At 48.2% G+C, this 26,132-nt stretch overlaps 2 protein-coding genes across 4 annotated transcripts; one reads left to right on the top strand and one right to left on the bottom strand.

Annotated features, from left to right (window-relative positions):
* Positions 1-1,832: 1,832 nt before the first annotated feature.
* Positions 1,833-12,154, bottom strand: ARPC4 (actin related protein 2/3 complex subunit 4). Its single transcript, XM_055414429.2, has 7 exons — positions 11,991-12,154; positions 11,346-11,463; positions 8,599-8,717; positions 7,277-7,388; positions 5,646-5,741; positions 4,515-4,685; positions 1,833-2,180 (listed from the first exon to the last, which is right to left on the bottom strand). The coding sequence occupies exons 1-7, from the start codon at positions 12,152-12,154 to the stop codon at positions 2,175-2,177; spliced, it is 786 nt and encodes a 261-aa protein (XP_055270404.2). The 3' UTR covers positions 1,833-2,174.
* On the top strand, positions 11,744-22,869 carry TADA3 (transcriptional adaptor 3). Of its 3 annotated transcripts, none has more exons than XM_055414424.2 (10): positions 11,744-11,858; positions 12,198-12,255; positions 12,975-13,199; positions 14,573-14,823; positions 14,943-15,048; positions 16,718-16,859; positions 16,951-17,054; positions 18,549-18,658; positions 20,178-20,363; positions 22,317-22,869. In XM_055414424.2, the coding sequence occupies exons 3-10, from the start codon at positions 12,993-12,995 to the stop codon at positions 22,507-22,509; spliced, it is 1,299 nt and encodes a 432-aa protein (XP_055270399.1). In that variant the 5' UTR covers positions 11,744-11,858; positions 12,198-12,255; positions 12,975-12,992; the 3' UTR covers positions 22,510-22,869. The 3 variants fall into 3 exon arrangements, with proteins under 3 accessions (XP_055270399.1, XP_055270398.1, XP_055270397.1); XM_055414423.2 differs by lacking the exon at positions 11,744-11,858 and adding an exon at positions 11,875-12,078; XM_055414422.2 differs by lacking the exon at positions 11,744-11,858 and having other exon boundaries at positions 12,085-12,255.
* Positions 22,870-26,132: the final 3,263 nt, after the last annotated feature.

The raw sequence follows: 26,132 nt of genomic DNA, 5'->3' as shown, positions 1-26,132 counted from the left end.
ACCCTGGGAGATGGATCTGTGACAAATTAGAATTCTGGCTGGCTCACCCAGGCATTGCTGTCCTGTGAGGGTTGAGTGAGCAGCTGCCATACTCTAGTGGATGTTCAGCTTCACTGCACCTTCACGTGAGCAACAATCACTGCAAAGCTAGGCTATGGCCGTGTGCCCCACAGAAGGGCACACCTAATTCTGCAAGACAGGAGGGGGAGGTCACAGAGGTAATGTCATAAAGGGGATGATAGCAGTCCAAGTTGTCCCCACCCCCAGCCCCTCCTTCAACAGTACCTTGTCCTGTTTCAAGAGACCCCTTTGGCCATATGGAAGAAACCCTTCAAAACTCAGCAAAGCCTAACCCTTCTCAAACATTTCTTGGCATCCTCTTCCATAAAGACACCCCGCTGTGGGCTCCCACTGACTTCCATTAGTGAACATGAAACACTTCAACGCACCTATTTACATGCGCAACACTTCCACTGGCCCCCAAGTCTCTCTGAGACAGGGATGTCATCCCCCACAACCAGCACAACGGAAGTTACCAGCAGCTTGGATACTGGGCTGGTGGAAAGATCAGTCATTGTTTATTCACTGCTTGTAACAGCAGGTACTGTGTCAGACTGACATTATCTCCACTTTACAGATTAAGAAACTGAGGCACAGAATATAAATAACTTGCTCAAATTCGTAAGACTCAAACTTATTTTTACTTCACTTCAAGGTGTCACTGAGAGGGTTTAATCCTGTCCAACAGAATTTTCTGCAATGATGGGAATGTTCTATCTACGACCGTGTGATGGGGCAGGCATTAGTAGCAGTTAAGTTTTGAGCAATGGTGGGACTGAGGCAATAAATTTTAAACTTTTTAACTGTAATAATTTAAATAGCCACATGTGGCTAGTGATCAGTATCATAGCATAGGTAGAGGCAGATGTCTTGCATCTGAATTCCACCCTCTTGCTCACTAGCTTGGAGATTTGGGGAAAGCTGCTACATCTCATGATACCTCAGGTTCCTTAGCCATGAAATGCGATTAATTCTCTGTTACATTCTAGCCCAAATGAGCTCACTATGTGTAAAGGGTCAAAGTTCTATACAGGTTGAGAGCAGTTTCAGAAATGGGTGGAGCCTGGAGTGCAACGTGTCTCTTGGGTTAGGGCCCTCCAGCAGGGCTACTGTCAGAGGATGATCACAAGGCTGTCTCTGGTGGGGACCCCCAGGCCCAAGTGCCTGCCACATGGTCTTAAGGAACAGCTCCACCTCCTTTCATCACATATACACAGAGCACAGACCTCATGCAACCCCAGAGGGGCAAAAAGAGACTTTAATTAGGGGAGGGAGGATCCACCAGAATAAGAAAAAGTACAGCGAGCGTGGGAGCAGAGGAGCCAGAGCAGGCAGGAGGCCCTGGCAGGGATGCTCTGGAGGACTCACCTCTCCACCTCTAACACAGGCACCGCACGGACAGACAAGGCGAAACAGCGACCCCTCTCAGCTGGGGGGGCACGAAGCGGCCCCTGGGGCCAAAGGCTGCCCAGCTCCCAGGTGTGGCTGGTGACCACCAGTTCAGCCCTTGTCCCCAACCAGTGCTGGGTGGCCAACTGCAGGCAGGGCTCAGGAAGCTGGTAGAGCGCCCCCACCGCTTCTACTGAGCCTGAGATAGGAGGATGAGGGAGAGGAACACTAGTCTGAAACCTCCCTCCCTTCCCACCTGGGATGGGGAGGAACAGTAGTCGCCTTTTGGCTCCAGGCCCGCCCAGACCCACAGCGACCAATAAGGTACAATCACTGGGACCAGTCACAGCCACTGGAGGTGGAGATTGTTTTTTAAAAAAAAAAAGAAAAAAAAAAAAGACAAAAAGGTACAGTCTCCTACAAGCACAGAGTTTTAAGTTTCAAGACATTAAAAAAAAAAATCTGTCCCGGCCCAGGGGACTGAACATCAGAAGCCAGCCTGACCAGGCACATGTGGCCTCGGGGCAGGTCCACTGCTGCTTGGTGGCCCAGCAAGCAAGCACACCACCCCCCTCCCGCATCTAACGCCCACCCCCCAAAGTTCCCCTCCGCTGCTGCTGCTGCCGCTGCCGTCGCCGCTGCTGCTCTGGGAAGTTAACTCCTGGACGACTTCACAGAGACAGGGGGATCCTGAGGGGGAAGGCCACGAGATCCAGCCAGATGGTTTAAAACTGTCAAGAGAACCAAGAGGCGGTGAATGATGGCTATTACTGTATCCTGGCAGGCCTGTTCTGGGGAGGGGGGCTGATCTGTGAGCTGTAGCTATACTCACATTTCTGTGGGGCAGGACTGGGTCTCAAGACACCCTGTGGGCATGCACTACTTGGTCCCAAATCAGCAGGCACTAGCCCAACAAACTTAGCATTAGACAGGCAGAAAAATTACGGGTGACATGGGCTCTTCCACAGCTTCCCCTGGCTCTGCCATGGAGACAGCCAAAAAGCCTTGTCACAGTGCCTTGCTTGCTGAACTGAGGTTGCCTTCTGTAGAAACGGGGGCTCATGTGCAAATGTCTGGGGATTCAGAAAGGGACCCAGGAGCTGGTGCTTTGCGTCAAGCTCTGAGGGGTCCGCCAAGCAAGACAGGCCTTGGACATGCTTTGTGCCCTCAAATATCCCCCATAGTGCCCCAGACCCGCCCTGGACATTTTATAGACCAGACGTTGTGGACTACTGGCCCACTTGCTGAACTCAGCCCAAAGATGAGCACTGTCTGGCTCACAGTGTTTAAAAGATTATGAACTAGTTGCTGTGAATATGAATTAGACAACCTTGAAAATACAGAAGACACTGCACACAAATCCAGATTCTGAGACTCTTTTGATGAAGCCAGACGGCTGGAGCTGTGCAGTGATGACCCCACTAGGGTGAGGCATGTGCTCCCTAGGTCCCCCACACAACCCACCTCACTCATGCACATAATGGCCTGAGCATTACATGCACCTAAGTGGGTCACCCCTGCAGATGCCATGATACTATCTCAGATCTTTGAGTCAGAAAAACTGAGTCTTGGCTCCTTCACTTACTGGCTGAGGCACTTTAAATATGTGACATCTTTGAGAGCCCGGCTGATACATCCATGAAATGAGGATAAAGATTCAAAGATCGTTTTAGGTGTTAAATGAGATATTGCCGATACTTGGCTTTTTGGATGTTTCTTTTGGCCATGCAATGCGACATGTGGAATCTTGGTTCCCTGATCACGGATGGAACCCATGCCCCCTGCATTGGAAGTGCAGGGTCTTAACCAGTGGACCACACGGGAAGCCCTTTTTTTCCCCCCCGAGATACTCATATGTGCTTTTTCAGCTGTATTACTATAGAAATGCAATTACAAATGCAATTACTCTAACAACTAAAAGACTACTGAATGAATAAGCCAAATACTACATTGGGACAAAAACTATTTTTCATTTTCTTCAGTTGAATTGAGAGGCCTCCCCGTGCCCTGGCCATATAACCTTTGTGCTATAATACAGGGAAAGTCTACTACGTACCAAGTGATAATGCTTTATACACATTTCCTCATTTAATGCTTAACTACACTGAAAAGGTATATATTAATGAATAGTCTCATTTCAGGGTCGAGGAAACTGAGGCTTAGTCAAGAAGTTCTGTAAGATGCCTGAGGAGGCAGTGGACCTGGATACACAAAAAGGTGGTCTGACGCCGCCACCTGTGTGCTCCCCTGGGTGCACAGCACAGCTACTCTGTACACTGGCTGTCCTCCGTATAATTAAAGCCCAGGGGAAATGGGTTTAATTTCCATTTTTAGGAGCCTGAGCTCCTTCTGGGCTGGACCTGTATGCACTGGTAGGAGTAAACACTAATTTTACCATCTAGGGATCACAGTCAACTCTGAGTGGAACATGTCAACAAACCAAAGACTGTTTGGAAAAAGAAGAAAAAAAAACAAGGCGGCACGCTGTGAATGTCTAAAAAAGAACTGTGTCATCAGTTCATCAATGTAAACAATCCGTCGTCCTCAGAGGGCTGCAGTCCTTTCTGTCAGGAAGGCACAAACAACTGAAGAGGGATCTGTAGGACTTAAGCCATGAAAATGATGGAAAACAGAGTGAAGAAATCATGACTTTAAGCCTGAGAAACAGACACTGAAGGAAACTATTCAAGTCTGTTTGAGATGTGGAATTACACTATGATTAACTGCCCTATATTCCCAGAAAATTCACATGTGGCTTTAACTTGACTCACTCGGGGACGGAACTAGATACATGGAAGGACTCTATACATTATGAAATGTAGAAATGAACGACTAAGAGAGGCACTGCCCAGGGCCCTGGAGATGCCCTGCAGCTCTGCAAGATGAACCTCGGGGCCCTCCCACACCAAGGCATGGGGCTGACCTGCTGCCCACCAGAGTTCCTAGGGGCCTCAGAAAATATTTACACACAGTTGGCACCATTTCCCCACCAGATGCTAAGTTCTCAGCACAACCTTTAGGGCTTTCTAATTCTGAAAGGAAACCAGGAAGGCCACTCCACTTACATTCTTGAGGAACTCCTCAGCCACAATGCGTGCACGGGCATTGACAGACAGCTTCATCTCACTGATTTCTTTGTCAATTTCCTCCATGAAGTGGATCACAAAGTCCACCAACTTGTGCTTATACATCTGCTCTGTGTGGAAGTTGGTGATCAGAAAGCTGATGTCATACCCCTAGGGAAGGAAGACAGTGGAGAGGAGGGGGAGAGTCAGCATCCTGGTGCACTTCACTGGCCAGGCCCTCTATGTCAGTCACATGCCTCCAGCTGACCTTCTCCCAGGCTACACACACCCTTCAGGCAGCAGCCCATCTGCTCTGGTGGGGATGTGTATGCCCAATCCAAGGAACTAACAGGTGGATCAACTGACCCCAATTGAGAATTCTGTCTGGCAGACATCTCTGGCAGACTATCTGTGGTATAAACAGTTGTGTTCAGAATGAATCAAGGGAGAGTGAAAGGACTTGAAATCTTGTTACAGAAGAATCTCATCAAACAACAGGAACATTCAGTCCACAGAGAAAAGAAGACGTTGTGGGAGAAGGAGGGATTGAGGTTTTTAACTATGGGTCAGACTGTGTGTAGAACAGCAATTTATTCTTGGTGACCCTGGAGGTTAGATCTAGGAACAGGAGAGATTTTAGCTCAGGATGAGGGCGAGTGTGGCCAACAACTAATGTGTCTGACAATGGTGTCCAGTGCTGTGCGTGGTAGCTGCTTAGTCACTGACTGGCAGGGAGTTGAGCAGGCAGAGAATCTGTAGCGAGCACTCAAGTACAAAGTCAGGCAACAACTGACCCCATGTCAACTGTGGTCTTGGGAGACTGACTCAGTTGATGGCAGTTTAGAATTCTGATTCATCATGCCCTTTCTGCCACTACACTATAGGCGCTGGGAAGGTGAACAATGCACCTCATCTTTTTTTGCCTTTTCCACAGCTGAGACAGACCCATCCTCCTAAGCTGATTCCCCCCTTATTCTTACTCCAGCCAAAATGAAGACCAATTCTCAACTCAGGCTGTGGATGCCCTGTAGCTTGGGGAGCAACCAATCCCAGTTTTAGAAACAATCCAAGGCCACTGACAGTGGACTCAGTAGTGGAATTCTGGGTATTACCAACACATGGATCACACACCTCCACTGGTTTCCTTCGGAGGATAAAGAAGTTCTCTGCTCGCATCATCATGAAGCGCATGAATTTGTGACACAGAATCTTCTCGATTTCATCAGCCTGGTAAGAGCAAAGAAGAAATGTGTTTCCCTAAAGTCGTTCCCTAAAGGCCAACAGAAATTTGTAGCCTGGTCTTCTGACCCTAATTTTCCCCACGTTTGCTACAGACACTGGGGTTGGGTATTGAAGTCTGAATCACTCAGTAATTGGTTGCCCGCTAAAAGGAAGGTCCACTACATTAGAGCCTTCCAACTTAATGGGGCATCATCTGATCGTGCCTTTACCCATTCCAGAAAGGTAACTCTGACAAATCCAAATCTTATTTTTTTTAAACTTAAAAACACATTTTGGCCACACCGTGTGGCATGCAGGATCTTAGTTCCCAGACCAGGGATCGAACCCAAGTCCCCTGTAGTAGAAGCCCAGAGTCTTAACCACTGAACCACTAGGGAAGTCCTGGAAAGCCCCAATCTTTTATCCAATCCTTCCAGAATCCACACCTATCTTCACATCTGCCCTTTCCAGTCTCCTTCCAGAATCCACACTTATCTTCACATCTGCCCTTTCCAGTCTCATTTCACTACTGCTACATCTTCCAGTCAGTGATACACACTATGAAGAATATCAGATAACTTTAGATGGTCTCCACTTTAGTAACAATGAACATCAAACAATCCCCAAAGTTTTTCCCTGATGAACTCTCAACATTTCTGATGAAAGAATTTTGTATCACGGGCTGGCAAGACCTTAACAGCCCCCAATATTTATTACTCTCCCTTTTAACAAAGAGCAGGCCCTAGGGATAGAGCTTTCTGGAGGCAAAAGTGCAACTCTGCTTTATTTTCAATGTGCTTGTATTTTAGTGTTGTCCTCAATTTGGCAAGGCATATTGTTTTTCTTTTTATGGTAAATTTAAGTAAAAGAAAATAAGTTAACTGAAAGAAATCTATTAAGTAAAAAAGTAGCCAAGTGGTCCATAAACATGGAAGAAATAATGGGGGTAGTGGGAATGTCAGACATTTGTGAAACACTGAAGAAACATGAAACCACACTTCACTTTCTTACCCTAAGTCTCATTTTTGGAGTTTAAGGCTATCAAATTGATACTATTACTACTTATTTTTCTGAATTGAACTTATTCTACATTCATTGAAGTGAAGTGAAAGTTGCTCAGTCGTGTCCGACTCTTTGCGACCCCATGGAATTCTCCAGGTCAGAATACTGGAGTGGGTAGCCTTTCCCCTCTCCAGGGGATCTTCCCAACCCAGGGATCGAACCAGGGTCTTCTGCATTTCAGGCAGATTCTTTACCAACTGAACTATCAGGGAAGCCCTCTACATTCATTAGGACGAGTTTTATGACCTGACACCAAGCTGGCCCATAGCCCTGGCTGCTACATGACCTCCATCTAATCCAGAGCAAAGCCTAGAAGATAAGGCTGATTTCCCTTTATTCTACTGAGGTGATAAGCTTAGCAAATCATTTCCTGTAAAGAGAACCTGGGTTTCTTTGCACCCTGAATCTGGTATGTTGACCTCTTACATGGGGGGGTTCCCGGCCTCCCCGGGGAGGCAGGCGATCTGGGGTGAGCTCACCTGTTTCACAGCAATGCTGACCCTGACAGAGTTGATGGAGCCTTCAATCAGAACCTTTTCCTTTTCATTCCTGCTGATGGTCACAGGTTGTAGCAGGAGCTCTTTGCTACTCCTGAGAACACAAAATGACAGAGGTCTCTGTACTATAAAAGAACAGAATGGTCAGGGAGACTCCATGGCAGGTTCTAGAATCACTATCTGGGACCAAAGAGTCCAAGGAATAAGAGACTCACAAGCAGGGGTGCTCCAAGATAGGGGCCAGAGAGCATGTTCTCCAGCAGAAAGAGCACAGTCTCTGGAGTCAGGGTGAAAAGGTTCTGAAATTCAGCCTCCTTTGTTACTTCCGTTGGGTAAGTTACCTTGTTGGAATCTCAACTTCCTCATTTGGAGACAGATCAAAAAGGGTCAAGTGTGTAACAGTGAGCCTGGCACATTGTAGGAGCTTTACAAATGACAGCTCCTATTTTCATAACTATAGGCAAACCCATACACTGTTTAGGGAATGAGAGAGCCTGCCTTAGAGATAAGGACAAGCTAAAATTAAACAGTTTGGCCTCCTTTAATAATCAACCCAGAATAATTCACTTATTCGAAATTATGACCCCTCTCAACTCAGTTCCCATTTTGATGCCTCTGGATCCCTCTGATGGTAATTACTGTATTGGTGGTGTCTGTGAGCTATTATCCTTTAAAAATGCCTAGTGGAAACCATATATGTTAAGTAGCATAACAAGGCACATTTTAACATGTGTTTTCTTACATTCAAATCATATCAATTTACTGTGGTAACAATCCTTATCTCAGTTGTATATGTACCAGAATAAATGTCAAAGGGGAAAAAGAAAAATTTATTTACAAAACATAAATCAGATAAAATAATCCAAAGTATGGAATATTTGTAGTAGGGGACGGGAGTCCAGTTGTTTGTTTGTTTTTTGAGGGGAGGGATCCTTGATCTTCAAATTTGAGAAGAGCAGAGATGGCATCTCAGATAACTCAATTCTCAAGTCTTCTCCTTAAATTGCTAGAGGGTTCAGTACCTCCTTGGGAGGTATTTCCCAAATGGCCCTATGATAAGTCACAACTTGTGTCAAGCAAACCTTGGCTCCAGAGTAGCGTCTCCCCTGAGTTTTGTCCTGTCAACCCACCGAGACCCAATTTTCTGAACTTCAAATTGGGAACCATCATTTACCTGGCAGCAAGACCAAAAATGTGAATTGTAGTTCTTCTGACAACTCTAGGATGGAAGTTCATGGCCCCCTCTGACAAAAGTCATCTCTGGGTGCTGCACTCATCACCCTCTACGCCTTTTCCTCCCATACCTGACTTCTACTTCCGGCTTGTTGTGTCGTTCCACGACCTGGGAGGAGAAATTCTCCAGGCAGAGAGCAGCCTGCAGTGTGGCCCGCACGGCACTCAGGTAGGGGCGGAGAGTGGCAGTCTGGAGGAAAACCCCAAGGGACAATCAGAATCTGTCTCACAATATCCACTGATCCCATAGTCCAGCTACACAGAAGCCAGGCAGTACTGGGGTCCTTGGCTCTCAGACACTACAGTGAACAGAACAGACTAGGCCTTCAAGATGTCTTTCATTTTAAGTCTAGAACACTGGTTCTCAAAAGTGGACCGTTTTGCCTACCAAGGGACATATATGGCAATGGCAAGACATTTTTCATTTTCACAACTGAGGTTGGGTAGGAGTTATTGGCATTGACTAGACAGAAGTCAGGGATACTGCTACATCGCTTACAATGTACAACAGAATTATTCAGCCCCAAATAGTGCTGAAGTTGAGAAACTCTGGTCTACAGGCACACAGGTGAATGACTGTCTTCAATCTGCCCTTTGAGTCAACAAATTTATGTATCTATAGTGTGCCAGGCACACGAGGGGTTGGGAATTCAATAACTAAAACCATTTCTACCCTTAAACAGTTCAACCGGGTCAGGGAGACAGACAGTAACTATGATACAATGGGTACAATGTGAAATAGTTAAGATTTACCAATCATATTTGCAGAAAAAACTGGTTTTGATTTGAAGATGGAAATAGGATTAGGAAGATTTTACAATGACAAAAACAAAAATGATATTCCTGGTAGAGGAAATGGCATCTAGCAACAATGGACTATCTTCAGTTCCTTGTATTAGCTAAGCTCTTTCTCACCCCAGGCCTTCACACATACCGAACCATCTATCTTGCAAGTTTTTCTCCCCCTTCTTTGCCTAAGTCATCCTTTAGATCTTGGCTTATTCAGAGAAGGCCTCTTCTTTCCTCAGAGGTCGTTCTTGACTTCCCTTTTCATAGCACTTATTATAATTTACAATGATACACCCTTCAAATAGCTCCAAGAAAAGTAATTTTCTCATTTACTAACCTGAAAGCTCCATGGTTAACAGACCGTATCTAGTCTATTAAAATTTACATACCCTGCAACTTGCTCAGTCAGTACCTTTCTTTTACACTGTCTTACTCAGTTTCTGTACAATAAGTGAATGAATGAAAAAATAACAAGATTAGAGTAACAAATAGGGGCATTAAAATAGTAATGAGTACAATGTTGCCAGGAAGCATTTAAGATTCAATGGATGAGGTTGCAAATGGCGGTCCAGAGCTTCATGCTGCTGCTGCTGCTAAATCGCTTCAGTCGTGTCCAACTCTGTGCGACCCCATAGATGGCAGCCCACCAGGCTCCCCCGTCCCTGGGATTCTCTAGGCAAGAACACTGGAGTGGGTAGAGATTCATGAGGAATCTCAAATGCCAGGCTACTGAGTTTAGCTCTTCTCTTAAAAGTGGTAAGGAACTTCTGGGGCTTTCTGAGGAGGAAGTTACACAATTACTGCTGCATGGAGACTTTGTGGAGAATGGATTGGAGGAGAGGGAAGTGACAGAGCCAGCAGAGAGGGTTATTTAAGCAGGGTAATGAGAGCCTGGCCTGGGGCAATGAAGGACAAGCAAGATCGTATCTGTAAAAGTTCATAGCAAATCTGAAAAAGGTACATTTTAGGTGGTCAACCCTATGATGTCTGCCCTTTCACAAATGGAGTAAGCACCTTCTTGTGTCACATTTCAACAAGTATGATGTTTAAAAAAATCAAGAGGCATCCCTTCAGTTAAGCAACCACAACAAAAAGAATATCCCAGGTTTCCAGCTGAGGTAAGAAAACACAGAGCAAGAATAAGGAATACAAGAGAACAAGCAAATTTAGGGAGATGAGTTTTAATCCAGACGTCTAATTTCAAGGTGTCTTCAAGATATCCAGGTGAAACTTGAAAGAGAGCTAGGAAGGCAGATTTAGGAGTCATCATAAATTATATGGTCACGAAGACCTGTACATTAAATAGGGATCGACAGGAAGAGGATAAAGAAGGGGAAGGCAGTGAGCCAAACTCTCAATTGACGTTTAGAAACACCCACAATTATCAAATGGGACGACTTCCTCAAAGGGAAAGGTCAGCGGCATCAGAGCTTAACATTCCATATTAAGGCTGATACGGTTGAATTCTGACCAGAAAGGGGTCTGCGTGGAGGCAGCAAGAGATCCTTCAGTGAGGTAAAAGTAAGAGCTGGTGGCAACATGAGGAGTGTGACAAGGAAGTATGGAGGCTTCCCTCAGAGAACCGTGGGCTCAAACGAGGGAGAAAGAAAAGAGTGTATTTAGTGAAGGTCTACTCTGGGTACGAAGGTATCCCTACTACATGCCTCAGCGGCCCTACTACAGGCTATAAGGCCTACTACGTGCCTTCGAGGTGATACCACAAACCGAGGAGGAGCCACTTCCGGCTTCCTTCTTGCCTCAGTATCCCCCACCAGCTTCAAAGGACAGAATAGGAAGCCTCAAAGCCTACTTGTTACGAAGGCGTCCCCCGCTCGCCCCTTCCTCACCTCAGCCCCTGCCCCGCCCTCTCTCTCCCAGGCTCAAGGGTATTCCCGCACCCCCAGCATCCCTCGGCCCAGGGCTTCTCCGCTGCAAAGTCGCATCTACCCCGCAAAGTCGCATCTCCCCCAGACCCAGAGCCTAGAAGCGGAACAGCGGGGGTCCCCGGCCCGAGGCCCGGCTCTCTCACCATCGCGGGCGCTGGCTGGGCCGGAAAGCGGAAGTGCGGAAGTGGCCAGCCCCGCGACGCCTGCCCTTTCTCCAGAAGCGCAGCCGCAGTCTCCGCCCGGACGTCCGGACCGTACCATCTGTGCTCCGAGCGGGGGAGGGGGAGGCTAAGAACATTCGGTCCCTCGGGAGTTTTCCCGTTAGGACTGCCTTAGTAGCTTTAGGCTCATGAAGCTTAAAATCACTACTCAGACTTCTCCCATTCCCCATGAAGCTCTTGCTTGTGACTTTGGCTTTCTCGTCTTTTTTTCCGTCGGCTTCCCTCATAGGCATGTAATGGTGCAGCCCGACCTCAGGTTGGGCACCATATTAGGGCAAGGCAAGGCGGAGGAGCCTTTCGATCCTTCCGGTTCTGCGCCCCCATCCTATCTTCAGGCCCCTCCTACCTGCAGCCTTTGGGGCTCGGCGAGAGTAACTGCCGGGCCGAAAACCTGGCTGCCGAGCCCCGCCCTCCAGCGCCGGGCTGTTCCCTAGGGTACGCGCGTGGCGTACCTTCTGCACCCCACCTGCAGCGGGCTCGCTCGCTGCCCGCAACCCTCCCCCCGCAAAAGACTGGGGTTGGCACTCGCGTCTTCCCGCCCCCTTGTCAGCTGCAGGGGGCCCTCACATTGCCAGTTCCGGGGCGGTTGCTCTCACCGACCGGAACTCTCCGCCCCTCCCGCGGCCCCGGGGCCGCTGGAGACAGCAAGGAGGAGGTAGAGAGGGCGGGGGCCGCGGTAGGGTGTCTTTAGTGGACTGGGACCCTGAAGGCGGGACACTGGGGCGATCCATGGGTGGGGCCAGCCATTAACCAGCCCCACATTTCCTGTGCCAGGCACTGAACTGAGCTCTTGACTGGCATCAACTCTAAATCCTCAGAACATCCCAGGGAGGTAGGTACCATTATTACCCCATTTTACAGATTCAGACTTAAGGGAAAACAGACTCAGACTTCTTTTGTCCCCATTTTACGCGTGGAAAAACCGACTCAGAGTTAATTAACATGTTCAGGGCTACATAGACCTTGGTCAAGCCTGGGCTTGAGTCCAGGTATATCTGGCTGTCTAGAGATCCAGGTATGTCTTTACTATCTGGGGCAAAGAGAAGGGGCAGAGGTGGGGAGGGCTGAGACAAGAAGAGGCTGGGAGGCACGAAGAACATTAGTGTAAGGACCGGATGCTTGGGACTCTGGGCTCAGCAGAACCCAGAAGAGTGGAAGTGAAGGCAAGAGCTTCAGAAAGACAAACATAGTAGTATAGTATATCATGGCAGTTAGGTGAACAAATTCAAAACTACCTGGATTCAAATTGCATGTTGGTAAGCTTGGACCTGCCCCATCCTTACAAAGTCTGTTTCCTCATCTGTAAAATGAAAATGAGCATTGTCCCTGCTCTTGGGGTTCAGTGAGGAATTCAGTGAGCAGCCAGTTAATGTCTGCGCCTTGCTTGGCACACAGTAGGTGCTGTGAGAATAGGAGCTAAGCCATCATCCTTCTCAGTAGGGTGCTGAAGCCTGACTCTCCCCGAAGCTGTCCATGAATGAAAGGAGTCCTTGGACTTTTCTAGTGCCACTTTCCCCCCCATCAATGGTCCTTTCCTCTCCATCTCCACAGGGTCCCCTATCCTGAGCCATGAGTGAGCTGAAGGACTGCCCCTTGCAGTTTCACGACTTCAAGTCTGTAGACCACCTGAAGGTCTGTCCCCGCTACACAGCAGTGTTGGCCCGCTCTGAGGATGATGGCATCGGTATCGAGGAGCTGGACACTCTGCAGCTGGAGCTTGAGACCCTGCTTTCCTCTGCCAGCCGACGCCTGCGGGTGCTTGAGGCTGAAACCCAGGTTATACCCTACAGAGGGGACATCACTACAGGGATGTCACTACAGGAACATCACTACAGTTCACTACAGGGATGGACTATGACAAGTTATGGGATGTGTCACTGAGTTAGCCTCAGCTGCTGAGGCCCGGGTTATAGGATCTCAGGGGTGAAGAGAGACCCAGACAGTGCTTGTGTGACACATAAATATGCAAGAATGTGCATGATCCTTCTAAAATGTGAGATTTCTTATTCACTAAGCATCTAGGGACCCCCACTTCTCACAATGTTCTGGGTCTGCAGAGTTAATTAGGACAATTCCGGCCTTTGGGGAGTGTGCCAACTAAAGGGAAGGGGAGGTCAGACACGTATCAGGTGAATTGCTGTTCTGGTTAGGAGTACTGGGGGAACTGGAATGGGAGGCCTGGATTTGAATCCTGTGGTTTCTGAGCTGTGTGACGTTGCAAAACTTAACGCCTGCTTCTGCAGATCAGTCCTCTGTCTGCAAAGTGGACTGGATAATAGGACCTACCCTCAGCTTTTGTGAGGATTAAGAGAGATTTTTTGCAAAGGCTCAGCCCAACATCTGACACTAAGTAAACATGTCAAATGTTATTTATTGGCCTGACTCTCATTATTTTATTTATGGCATAAACATCCTCTGAGCCCTGTGTGCCAGGTGCATTGCCAGAACCTGGGGACCAGAGATGGCTAAGATGAACTGCCTGGTCCCCAACAGCTTGTAATCCTGTTGAAGAGACAAGGTATTCCGTTTATTCTAGTTATGACCGGATGACATGATTGGGCCTAGGGGTGCGAGGTACCAGAGACTCCTATAAGATGCCATTTTATAGGAAGATGCCATTTTAACTGAACCTCAGAAGATGAATAAAATTGACTTGTGGTCCCTGGGAACCCATGGAAGCTTTTCGAGTAGGGCTGTGGCACAGTCGGTTGTCTTTTAGCATCTTAGAAGCTAGATAGCTGATACAGAAAAGGCTTCCTAGTCACGGTGACATTTGAAGTGAAGGTTTGCTGGGAGGCATGCGTGCTTTCAATAGAAAGTTACCGCCAGCATATTTTCCTTGGGCTAACATGCACTGCGATGTGATCTACTTGTTTCACCTGCTAAACACTGTGTGACCAGGTTGGGTGCTGCAGAGGTGAATCAATACAGACAAGTGAATGGAATGATGACAGGTATATGAAAAAATCTTGTAAGATGGGCACAGAAAAGGAGCTGGGTTTTGCCGTATGAGTAGGAGTTTGCTAGCTAAAAAGAGGAAGGGGAGAGACTTAGAGCCTTCTTGAGTTCCAGATCCTGATTCTTCATGGGGAGGTGGAGTTGTCCTGTGTCTTCCCTTCTCACCCTCAGTGACAGTCTTTGAATTTCAGATCCTCACTGACTGGCAGGATAAGAAAGGTGACCGACGATTCCTGAAGCTGGGTCGAGACCATGAGCTTGGAGCTCCCCCCAAACATGGGAAGCCCAAGAAGCAGAAACTGGAAGGGAAGGCGGGACATGGGCCCGGCCCTGGCCCTGGGCGACCCAAATCCAAAAACCTTCAGCCCAAGATCCAGGAATATGAATTCACTGATGACCCAATTGATGTGCCACGTATCCCCAAGAATGACGCCCCCAACAGGTTCTGGGCCCAGGAACATAGATGGGCCTTGGGATTTGGGCACTGGAGGCTGTGGAGGGGCCCGGGGCTGAGGCTGCTGGGGCAGGGGGCACCCCCTCAGGCTCTGCTTCTCCCTGCAGATTCTGGGCTTCGGTGGAGCCCTACTGTGCGGATATCACCAGTGAGGAAGTGCGCACGCTAGAGGAGCTACTGAAACCCCCAGAAGATGAGGCTGAACATTACAAGGTAGAGCCCCCAGGCCTAGGTAGACATGATGGAGAACAGGAGGGCTCAGAGATGCCTCAGAATCAAAGATCACAGAGCTGTCTATCATCTTCCTTTTTCTGTCTCCCCAGCCTCCTGACAGTTCCATTAACCCACTCAGACACCCAGGTTCTAGCTCTCAGCTTCCTCCCTTCTACCCCGCTATGTCCTAAGGCATCTTCTTCAGTGAGGTCCTCCCTTTGTCTTTGTCATCCCCTTTGCTTTGGCTCAAAAATTCATCAGCTTTTACCTTTACAGTCTCTTAACACTTGCTTCCCTCTAGAGGGATTCTCTCTCTCCCTTTTTTATTGGATGCACAAGGTGGCATGTGGGATCTTAGTTCCCTGACTAGGGATCGATCCTGCACACCTTGCAGTAGAAGTGAGCAGTCTTCACCACTGAACTGCCATGGAAGTCCCTCTCTCTCTTTTTGATTTTTTTAATGTATAGAAGTTTTTTATTTTTAGTTTTTATGATGAGAATAAAAGAGGTTCCGTTAAAGAAAATGTAGAAAATACAGGAAAATGTTTTAGGGGAATTCTCCCATAGGTCCGCTATCATGATCAGAGGTGCTTATAACAAAGCCTCTTATGGCTCCCATTATCCACAGACTCAAGTCTAAGCCTCAGTCCTTGGTAGCACAGCCCAAGTGCCCCCTCCAGTTTCCTTGGCCACACCACCTCTTTACTGCTGTTATTTGCCAGCCCCACCAAGCACCTTACCCTCACTCCAGGCTCACACAGGGTCCTTTCTGGTCTCTGGGCCTCTGCACATGCCCATCTCCCCTTGGCAAACTAACACCTTTCAAGCCCCTTATTGCACGTTGCTGCTAAGTCACTTCAGTCGTGTCCAACTCTGTGTGACCCCGTAGACGGAAGCCACCAGGCTCCCCCGTCCCTGGGATTCTCCAGGCAAGAACACTGGAGTGGGTTGCCATTTCCTTCTCCAATGTGTGAAAGTGAAAAGTGAAAGTGAAGTCGCTCAGTCGTGTCCGACCCATAGCGACCCCACGGACTGCAGCCCACCAGGCTCCTCCATCCATGGGATTTTCTAGGCAAGAGAACTGGAGTGGCTTGCCATTGCCTTCTCCGTTATTGCACGTTACCTGCACCAAAATGGTTTTGCAGGTTTCCCAGCAGAAGGTTGGTCTGTCTTTTGCACTGCCACAACACCTTAACCTACTCTGTCACTCTGCTTGTCTGAATTTTTAAAAAACTTATTTGAAAAGGTAATCTACACAGGCAGTCACAAGTTCAAGCAGTGCATAAACTATTTCTCTCTCACTTCTGACCTTAAGGCCTGTAGTTCTCTCTCAAGATAATAGCTGTCAACTGAAATTGTCTGTGTACACACCATTCTGCACCTTACATCGTGGAAATTTTCCTGTGTTGCCTTCTGTGTATTTTAGTTGTTTATATACCTGGCTTCTCTACTAAACTGTGAGTGTAGAGATTTTTATCTCCTGTATCTCTTCTCATGTGAGGCTCAGGCCTCAACCCTGGACTAGATACTTGGGAGACAGATAAATGAACGAATGAGGGTGAACGAAGAGCCTGTTGGCAGTTCCAGGTGCACAGATGGACGCTGCCACACCCCAGGCATCGCTGGCCTATATTTATCTTTTCGGGGCTGGGTGGGATGTCTCCCACAGATCCCGCCCCTAGGGAAGCACTACTCCCAGCGCTGGGCACAGGAGGACCTGCTGGAGGAGCAGAAGGATGGGGCCCGGGCAGCAGCCGTGGCTGACAAGAAGAAAGGCCTCATGGGGCCCCTGACCGAACTGGACACTAAAGGTAAGTCCCTCCCCTCCCTGCCCACCACAGGCTAGGACTTGAGCTCCCAGAACTTCAGCCCACCAGTCTACCATGTCTCTGCCCAACTCAGATGTGGATGCCCTGCTGAAGAAGTCTGAGGCCCAGCATGAGCAGCCAGAAGACGGGTGTCCCTTTGGTGCCCTGACACAGCGCCTGCTGCAGGCCTTGGTGGAGGTGAGTACCCCCAATGCAAAACAGGAAGAACTGTCACTCTGTTTCAATGTTTAATTGTTTATTGAAGTATATTATATATTTAGAAAAGTACATAGGTTATAAATGTACAGCTTGATCGATTTTCACAAATGAGCACCCTTGTACAAGTAGTCCCAAGATCACAAAAGAAAACATCATCAGTGTCCTTGAAGGCCCTCTCATGCCCCTCCCAGTGTTTAACGCCCCCCACCTCCAGGGTAGTCACTACTCTACAGTTACCTTTGTGGAGCATTAGTGAAAGGCCCTGTGCAAAGGGCTTTCTACACATCCTCTTGTTAGAGGCAGATAGTGGTTAACCCCACATTACACCGAACAAGGTTGAGGCTCAAAAAAGGGAACTGTTTGCTTGACATCACACAGCTAATAAGCGGAAGCAGGTTTCAAACCCCAGGTTCAGCGTCTCTTTCTTTATGCCCACTGGCTACCCCAAGGCATGTCTCTTCACCTTATGAGCCTCAGTTTTCCCTCTGGCTCAAGTGCAATAGCATCTTCTCTCCATGTAGCATTCTGGGCACGTGTTCCAGGTCAGTTGAGGTTGGGGGAGATCTCTGTTTCACACCATCAGACAGGGACCCCAGGTTTGCTGGCTTTTTCATTGTTTAAAAAATGTATATATGTATTTTTGGCTGGGCTGGGTCTTCGTTGCTGCTTAGGTTTTTCTCTAGTTGTGGCAATCAGAGGCTACTCTCTAGTTGGGGTGCTCGGGCTTGTAATTGCAGTGGCTTCTTTTGTTGTGGAGCACCGGCTCTGGGGCACACAGGCTCAGTAGTTGTGGTGCCCGGGCTTAGTTGCTCTGCAACATGTGGCATCTTCCTGGTTCAGGGATCAAACCTATGTCTCCTGCATTCCACTGAGCCACCAGGGAAGCCCCCTTTGCTGTCGTAAACATGCGCTCTGCCCAGGATCACTGCAAATGTGACTGGCACTCCAGCCCACAGAAAAAGAGCGAAGAGGAGCAAGTGAAGGTCCTGCTCGCTGTGGCTCTTATCTCTTCTAATCACTTTCCACTGGAGAGTATTTGTCACATGACCACCCCGACCGCAGGGGAGGCTGGGAAGTGGGGTGTATCTGGGCAGCCATTAGCCCAGCTCCTGTGGAAGAAAGGCGAGAATGGCTTTTGGACAGCCAGCAACCTCTGCCACGGTACAGCCCCTGTGCTCAGCACGGCCCCTGGTGCACTGCACGTGCTTAACGAGCCCTAGTTCTTCTCATTTCTGCTGTTGAATGTGACCATCACTCTTCTGTGCTCCCTTTTGTATCAGTACAAAAACAAGAATTTATAAAATGATCAAAGCTTTTTGGAGCCCATTTGGGAAGACCTCCCAGAGTGGGTGGAATGCAAAGAAGAAAAGATTATTTCTGGTATGTGAAGACTGTCCATGTAGGTCAGAGGGAAGCAGGAAAATGGTAATACTACAGCTCTTTCTTTCTCTGACCATCTCTGTGCTCTTCTAGGAAAATATTATTTCCCCCATGGAAGACTCTCCCATTCCAGACATGTCTGGGAAAGAATCGGGGGCGGATGGGGCAAGCACCTCTCCCCGCAATCAGAACAAGCCCTTCAGGTGAGTGACATCGTGTCCACACTCCACAGTCTGGCCTCTGCTTCTGTTGACTTCTGTCAGTCCCAACATGGGGTGGTCTTTATATTCATAGAGAGACTGAGGACATTTTGATAAAGTCCAGTAGAAGTCATACGTGCGTGCTGGCCCAGCACTTCCACATACACAGACTTAGTTCAGGGTTTTCATTATGGCCCTGTTCTCACTGTAAACCTAAATGTCCACCTGGAGGGGACTGACTGGCTAACTCGTTGTAACTCCATATGATGAAATAACTTGCAACTATCAGTCACATTAGAGAAATATAATTAATTGATATGAAAAGATGGCATCAGTAGAGTGGAAAACATCAGTTGTAGCACAGTATGAACAATATGACCCTATTTTTACTTAAGATATATTTAAATGTGTGTATATAGCGGGTAAGAAGCTAAAATAATACATAATAAAAGTGGCAAGAGGGACTTCCTGGGTTGTCCAGTGGTTAAGACCACACTGCCAGTGCAGGGGGTGTGGGTTCAATCCCTGGTCAGAGAACTAAGATCCCATGGTGCCATGAGGTGTAGCCAAGTTTAAAAAAGTGAGAATGATATGTAACACAATCTAGAATACAGGAAACAGTGTCAGACTTTATTTTTTTGGGCTCCAAAATCACTGCGAATGCTGACTGCAGCCATGAAATTAAAAGACGCTTACTCCTTGGAAGGAAAGTTATGACCAACCTAGATAGTATATTAAAAAGCAGAGACATTACTTTGCCAACTAAGGTCCGTCTAGTCAAGGCGATGGTTTTTCCTGTGGTCATGTATGGATGTGAGTGTTGGACTGTGAAGAAAGCTGATCGCCGAAGAATTGATTCTTTTGAACTGTGGTGTTGGAGAAGACTTTTGAGAGTCCCTTGGACTGCAAGGAGATCCAACCAGTCCATTCTAAAGGAGATCAATCCTGGGTGTTCCTTGGAAGGACTGATGCTAAAGCTGAAACTGCAATACTTTGGCCACCTCATGCAACGAGTTGACTCACTGGAAAAGACTCTTATGCTGGGAAAGGTTGGGGGCGGGAGGAGAAGGGGACGACCGAGAATGAGATGGCTGGATGGCATCACCAACTCTGTGGACATGAGTTTGAATGAATTCCGGGAGTTGGTGATGGACAGGGAGGCCTGGTGTGCTGTGATTCATGGGGTCGCGGAGAGTCGGACACGACTGAGTGACTGAACTGAACTGAACATAAAATGCATATTTTTATGTATATACCATATGAAAAGAAAATGGTGTGTAATAATAACAGATAACATAATAATAATTCTCTAGGTTGTTAGCATTATAGGTTTCCTGTATTTTATATAACATAATATATTGACATCTGTTGCTTGTGTCTGAAACGATCAAATGTGTCTGTCTCTGTATTTTCATATGTAAACAGAGGGGTATCCCAAAGAGAAGGGAAGGGCTAACTTGGGCACCTCAGAGGGGCCCCCCCGCAAACTGGCCCTTGAGCTGAGCACTGCCTTCCCCTGCAGTGTGCCGCATACTAAGTCCCTGGAGAGCCGCATCAAGGAGGAGCTGATTGCCCAGGGCCTGCTGGAGTCTGAGGACCGCCCTGCAGAGGACTCAGAGGACGAGGTTCTGGCGGAGCTGCGCAAGCGGCAGGCTGAGCTGAAGGCGCTCAGTGCCCACAACCGCACCAAGAAGCACGACCTGCTGAGGTGAGTGTGGGTATGGGCGGGAGGACGGGGCCAGGGGGTGGCCAGGGAGGCCTCGGCCATAGTGGTCACTTTCTGGGAGCTGGACGACAGGCTTTCCAAACCTGGCAGGGCCTCTGAAGACCTGAGGAGCTTTGGGAAAAAAAGTCATTGCTGGGCACCACCCCACTGGTTATATCTCAAACATTCTAATTCCACTGACTAGAGCTGAGGCATCTGTGAGTTCTTTATTTACTTCAAACTGTGGTAAAAACAAATAATACAAACTTTTACCCTCTAAACCATTTTTAAGTGTACAGTTTAGTAGTGTTAATACTCGCATTGTTGTGTGGCTTATTTTTTAAGTCTCTCCATGCTGATTTTCTTTTTCTCCCAAAGTGTGTTTTTTTTTTTATTCTTGTTCTTTTTGGTGCCAAAACTCAGGCGTGAACCAGGGACCTTTTGTTCCCCCCCCAAGTTTTAAAATAGTGAAAATTTCACACATTCAGAAAATCAGACGGACTAGCACAGTAAACACCAATATACTCTCTACCTCAGATTATCAACTATTAACATTTGGTTGGGCATCTGTGATTATCAGCCTCTCACCGGGAATTGACCAGTGTTGAAGTGCAATGTCATTCATTTTGTATTCATTCCCATCCATCTTGCCCTGCATTGGTCACAACAAGAATGCAGGCGGTAACCAGAGGGAGATCACGGGGGCGCGCTGCCATTTTACTAGGGAGATAGACAAACACCCCAACTAAGTACCCTTGCTTCTTATAGGCGGGTGCTGTGTTGTCACCTCACAGAGCCCCAGCAGAGCAGGGCACACTCATCCATTTGGTCAGATTGCCTGTCTCTTAGACGGTGCTGTGGGTTAGGAGGAGAGGCAGGGCAGAGGGCTTATGGTCATTGCATGAGTGGTTGGCAAAGACATGCACCATTAGGAAAGAAAGTTGCTGACGGGCTGCTGGGGTATTGAAGGATGAGGGTGTACTGAGTGGCTACCATGTACCATGGGTTTTATGTCTGCCCTCTTACTTAATCTCCGCTACAGCCCAGAGAGTAGCTGGTAGTTTTCCCTGTGCACCAAACAAGGAAATAAAGGCCCAGCGAAATGAGTGCTCTGCCGAAGGCCACACAGCCAGCAAACAGCCAAGCTGTGACTCAAGCCCAAGGCTGAGTCCAAAGCCTCATTTCAGTTCCCTCTCAAGGGCAAGAAGAGGAAAATACAGATGAAAGAGTATGGAGGAAGGGAGGGCAGGGGCAGGTGGGCAGAGAGAGAGAAGTAGGGCTGTGCAGATGTGGAAGTCAGGGGCCATGAAGGAACTAGCTTGGCTGTCAGAAGGCCCGTGTGTACTCCTCAGCCCTGCATGGACAGGCTGCAAGGCATCTCCTGCCCCGAGCAGCAGCTTCCCCTCCTGAAAAATCAACAGGTTAGACTATGTGGATCTCTTTAGTGACCTTCCAGCTCCACCATCAATTGAATTGATAGATCAGGTTCCGTTCAGAGACATCAATTTGGCGTCTCACTTGCCTCCTGTAGACTTCAGGTTGCTTGGACCCTTAGGTGGCTCTGGAATTTGTATGCCGAAGTAAGCAGGTCTTTTGCTGGCACCAGGACACCTTTTAAAGAAAGTTGGGAGCCAGCCTGCCTCGATTCATATCTCCTGCTCACTAGTTGTGGGATCCTGGGGCATTTCTTACCCTTCTTGAGCCTCAGTTCCCTCACTGGTAACAAGAATAATAGTAGTACCTACCTCATAAGGTTGTTATGAGGATTAATTGAACTACTATTTTTGAAGAGGTAGTACTTGGCACAGGGCACCACGTAAGTGTGGCTCAGTAACTTTGCTTTTTGGTATGGAAAGGTCCACGGGTCCCTGGGTAGCAAATGGGCTCAGTCTGGAAGAGGGAGGAGCCCCTGTCCTGGTGGGCTTCCCACAGCATCTGGTTGACTGGTCCCCATAGACTGGCAAAGGAGGAGGTGAGCCGGCAGGAGCTGAGGCAGCGGGTCCGCATGGCAGACAATGAGGTCATGGATGCCTTCCGCAAGATCATGGCTGCCCGGCAGAAGAAACGGACCCCCACCAAGAAGGAGAAAGACCAGGCTTGGAAGACTCTGAAGGAGCGTGAGAGCATCCTGAAGCTGCTGGACGGGTAGCTCTCACCCCTGCTCAGGCCACCTTCCCCTGGCGTGGGACGGGGAGGCCCACTTCCTTTGGGCTTCCAGAAGTTTGGCCTGTGGCTGCCTAGCTAATGTCAAATGGCGGCAGTCTCTAGAGGCTGGGCCCTTCCCTGACATGTTCTGGCGTAACTCTGTACAGCCAGGACATGAGAGGCCCTGCTGGGCTGGCCTGGGGCCCAGTCTCTGCTTGGTCCCCCAGATGAGGGGGGGCTTCATTTCTGGGTCATACTCACCCCCTACCCTCTCCACCCCTTTCACCCTCAAGGACTTCTCCCTTGTGGTTTTGTAAAGTGCAGACTTAAGAATAAAGCGACTGAAACATGTTTTTTTTAAAAAGCATCCAGAATCTCTGCATGTCTGTTACTGTGGGGAAAGGAACTGGTGGAGTGGCAGAGTTGACTAGGGCATGCTCGATGGCTCTCAGCCTGTGGCCACTCACCCAGGTCATTCATTCAGGGAGAACTTTTTGAAGATACCTGTGGCCACAGGTAACAACATTTCAGCTCAGGGTGGTTTGACAATAAGGACATGTGTTAGCTAGGGGTTTGGTTCTCCAGGGGCAGGGTGGCATCCACCAGGGTTGACCAAAGGGCCAGGTATCTCCACACTCCCATGGTGTCACCTATTGCCTGAAGTAGGCTCCCTTCCTGCTGTGCAGGGGCACCAGTAGCAGCTGATGGAGGCCAAATGCTTCCTTATTTCTGTCCAGCATGAGAGGGCAGGAAGGCACCAGCTGGCTTCCACGGCCCACCCCAAAGAGCAAGAAGCCTTTCCCAGACACTCTTAGGTCTCACTAGCCCAATCTCGGTCCTACATGCCCATTCTTGAACAAGCCACTAGCAGGGGATGGCTCTAATGGGTTTAAACCACTCTCCATGAGAAAGGAGCCTGCTTCCCCACTAAGCCTAAGGCAGTGGGGAGACAGGGTAGAACAGATAAATAAACAGACTCTTGTCTCTGTCTCCAGTTGGTCCTAAACTATGGTGTCAGAGAATCAGAGAATAATTTGCAATTTACTGTGGGAAGGTTGAGGTCCACATGGAGACGGGGGCATGGGGGGGCGGGCAGAGATTCCCTGAGGAAGTGACCTATGAACTGAGCCTTAAAGGATGATGGCCAGCATGGCCAACATTCTTATATGGCCAACACCTCTCCTGTTAGAGAACTGCCTTTTTCCCATTCCACCTAGCTCTGTGGGGCTGTCAAAAGAGGGTAGACAGGTGACACCAGCATGGCCAATCTCAGTCTGCCATCCCTCTAGCCACAGTGATTGGTCCAAAGAGTGGGCAAGTGACCCAAGCTGGGCCAATCAGAGGCCTTCCAGAAGACTGCTCTACAGATGCTGAAAGAAAGGAGGACTTCTCTTTTGAGTGAAAAAACCACAGAATATAAGCTTGAACCACCCAGTAACCCATTTTCCGGCCACATGGAAAAGTCTGCCTGAGAATACAGCCAATTCAGGAAGCAGAGCCAGGGGATGGAAGACAGAGCCCTGAAACGATATAGCTGATGCCCTGGATCCTCCACTGGAGTTGTTATATTCACCCCCAAATGTTTCTTTCAGCTTAAGCTAGTCTACTTTGGAGCTTTGTCATTTGTCAACTAGAAAAGATGTGACTAATAAAAGTGTATTTTGGTAAAAAGAAGGGTGGCGTGCAGTCCTGAGAAAAAGGACAGTGTGAGGGATGCTCTGCCTCCTGCTGTGTGGCAGTGGAGGGGTGGGGGCGGTGCTGTGGCAGATTTTCAGTGATTCACTGCCCCAAGGTTCTGTACAGCCTTCTCAGAGAGAAACACCCACGCTTAATTTCTATAATTAAGTGCTCAATAAATTCGGCCTTGTACAAGGCACTGCTCAACTTTTTAAGCTATTGAATCTTCTCAGACATCCCTCATGTTCTGTTCTGTTCAGTCGCTCAGTCGTGTCCAACTCTTTGTGACCCCGTGGACTGTAGCCTACCGGGCTTCTCCATCCATGGGATTCTCCAGGCAAGAATACTGGAGTGGGTTACCATTTCCTTCTCCAGGGGATCTTCCCAACCCAGGGATCGAACCCGGGTCTCCCGCATTGGAGGCAGACGTGTTAACCTCTGAGTCACCAGGGAAGCCCATTAGGTACTAATAATATATTAGTATATTATATATACTAATATATATATATATTAGTATATTAGCTACTAATAATATCCCAGTCACAGATGAGGAAACTTAAGTCTCAGGAATTGGTATACCTTGCCTGCTCAAGTAGCAGATTACTGGTTGAGCATGGTTTCAAGCTCAGTCGATTTGACTTGCACACTGAGTCTCCTTTTGACACAACACATTAGGGCCCCGCTTCCTTAGAGTCTGCGCATGGTACTTCTAGGTTTGGGTAGTGCACAACCTGTACAGCAATACCTGGAAGCCCTGCCCACAGACCCCCTGTTCTTAGTCACTCCTCATTTCCATGTCCAGACCATAAGTATAGTAGGCGTCGTCAGCACAGTGTTCCAGGAACAGCGACGGTTTTGTGGAAGAGGAAGGATGGCAGCCGAGGTCCCAAGATTAGGTAGAATTGTGAGAGAGGAAGGCAGACATTATAAATAGAAGGAAAAACCCTAGAAGACTGACTGGGCCTAGTTCATTAGGGAAAAAACGGAACTTTCAAGGATTGGTTGTGAGAATTCTAGTTATTCTCTATTGCACATCTACCTTCTGCCTGGTACTGAGCTGGCCCTTTGCTCCCATGTCTTATTTGATGCTCATTACATACCTACAAGGTGAGGAGTAACATTTACCTTGCAGAGGAGGACATCCAGGCTCAAAAAGGTTGCAGAGCCTCAGTGCAAGAATGGTTCCAGCCCTGATAGTACCATCCCTGACAGAGGTGACAACCACAACAGGACAGGGAGTCCCTTCTTATGACCTACCCATGTCCATTAGAGCCAAAGGAGGCCTCCTTTATGGGGTTTGGGGAAAGCTGGGTTCCCTTTGAGGTGGAGGCGATTAGTTTTGGCACCTCAAGGCTCCAATTTTTTTATTTTTTGTGGGATCTTAGTTCCCTGACTAGGAACTGAACCCAAGCCCCAGCAGTGAAAGTGTGGAATTCTAACCACTGGACCGCCAGGGAATTCCCTAGGCTACAGTTTTAATTGGAAATGATATTGACCCCTTATCACCAATTTGGTAAAAAAAAAAAAAAAAGTCTTTTGTGTGTTGGCCCTGAAAATAACCCACTAACATTGTTGACCCTGAGTCCCCAGTGCCTTACAACTAACTTTCAGCAACACCAGGGGTGAGTGAGAACAGGATTGGGTAGAGGTTAAGCCCTGGCGTAGGTGGGCTTAACACACCCATGACCTAGCGTGGGTCCCCAGGCCTTCTTAGCTCCTGAGCACTCTGGGGAACTAACTGGAGGATGCAAGGTCGCACATGACTTCTGCTAAGAAGGAAGCAATGAGGAATTCCCTGGTGGCCTAGTGGTTAGGATTCTGGGCTTTCACAGCTGTGACCCCTGGGTTCAATTGCTGGCGGGGGAACTGAGATCTTGCAAGCCACAGGGTAGAGCTAAAGAAAAAAGGAAGCAATGGCTGGAATTTTGTGGAAAATGGTCAGAGAATAAA

Source organism: Moschus berezovskii, chromosome 24, assembly GCF_049115385.1.
Source record: "Moschus berezovskii isolate FMDL1 chromosome 24, NW_MosBer_1.0, whole genome shotgun sequence".
Classification (NCBI taxonomy): domain Eukaryota; kingdom Metazoa; phylum Chordata; class Mammalia; order Artiodactyla; family Moschidae; genus Moschus; species Moschus berezovskii.
Note: the sequence above shows the minus strand (reverse complement) of the source record. Positions and strands in the feature narration are given on the sequence as shown.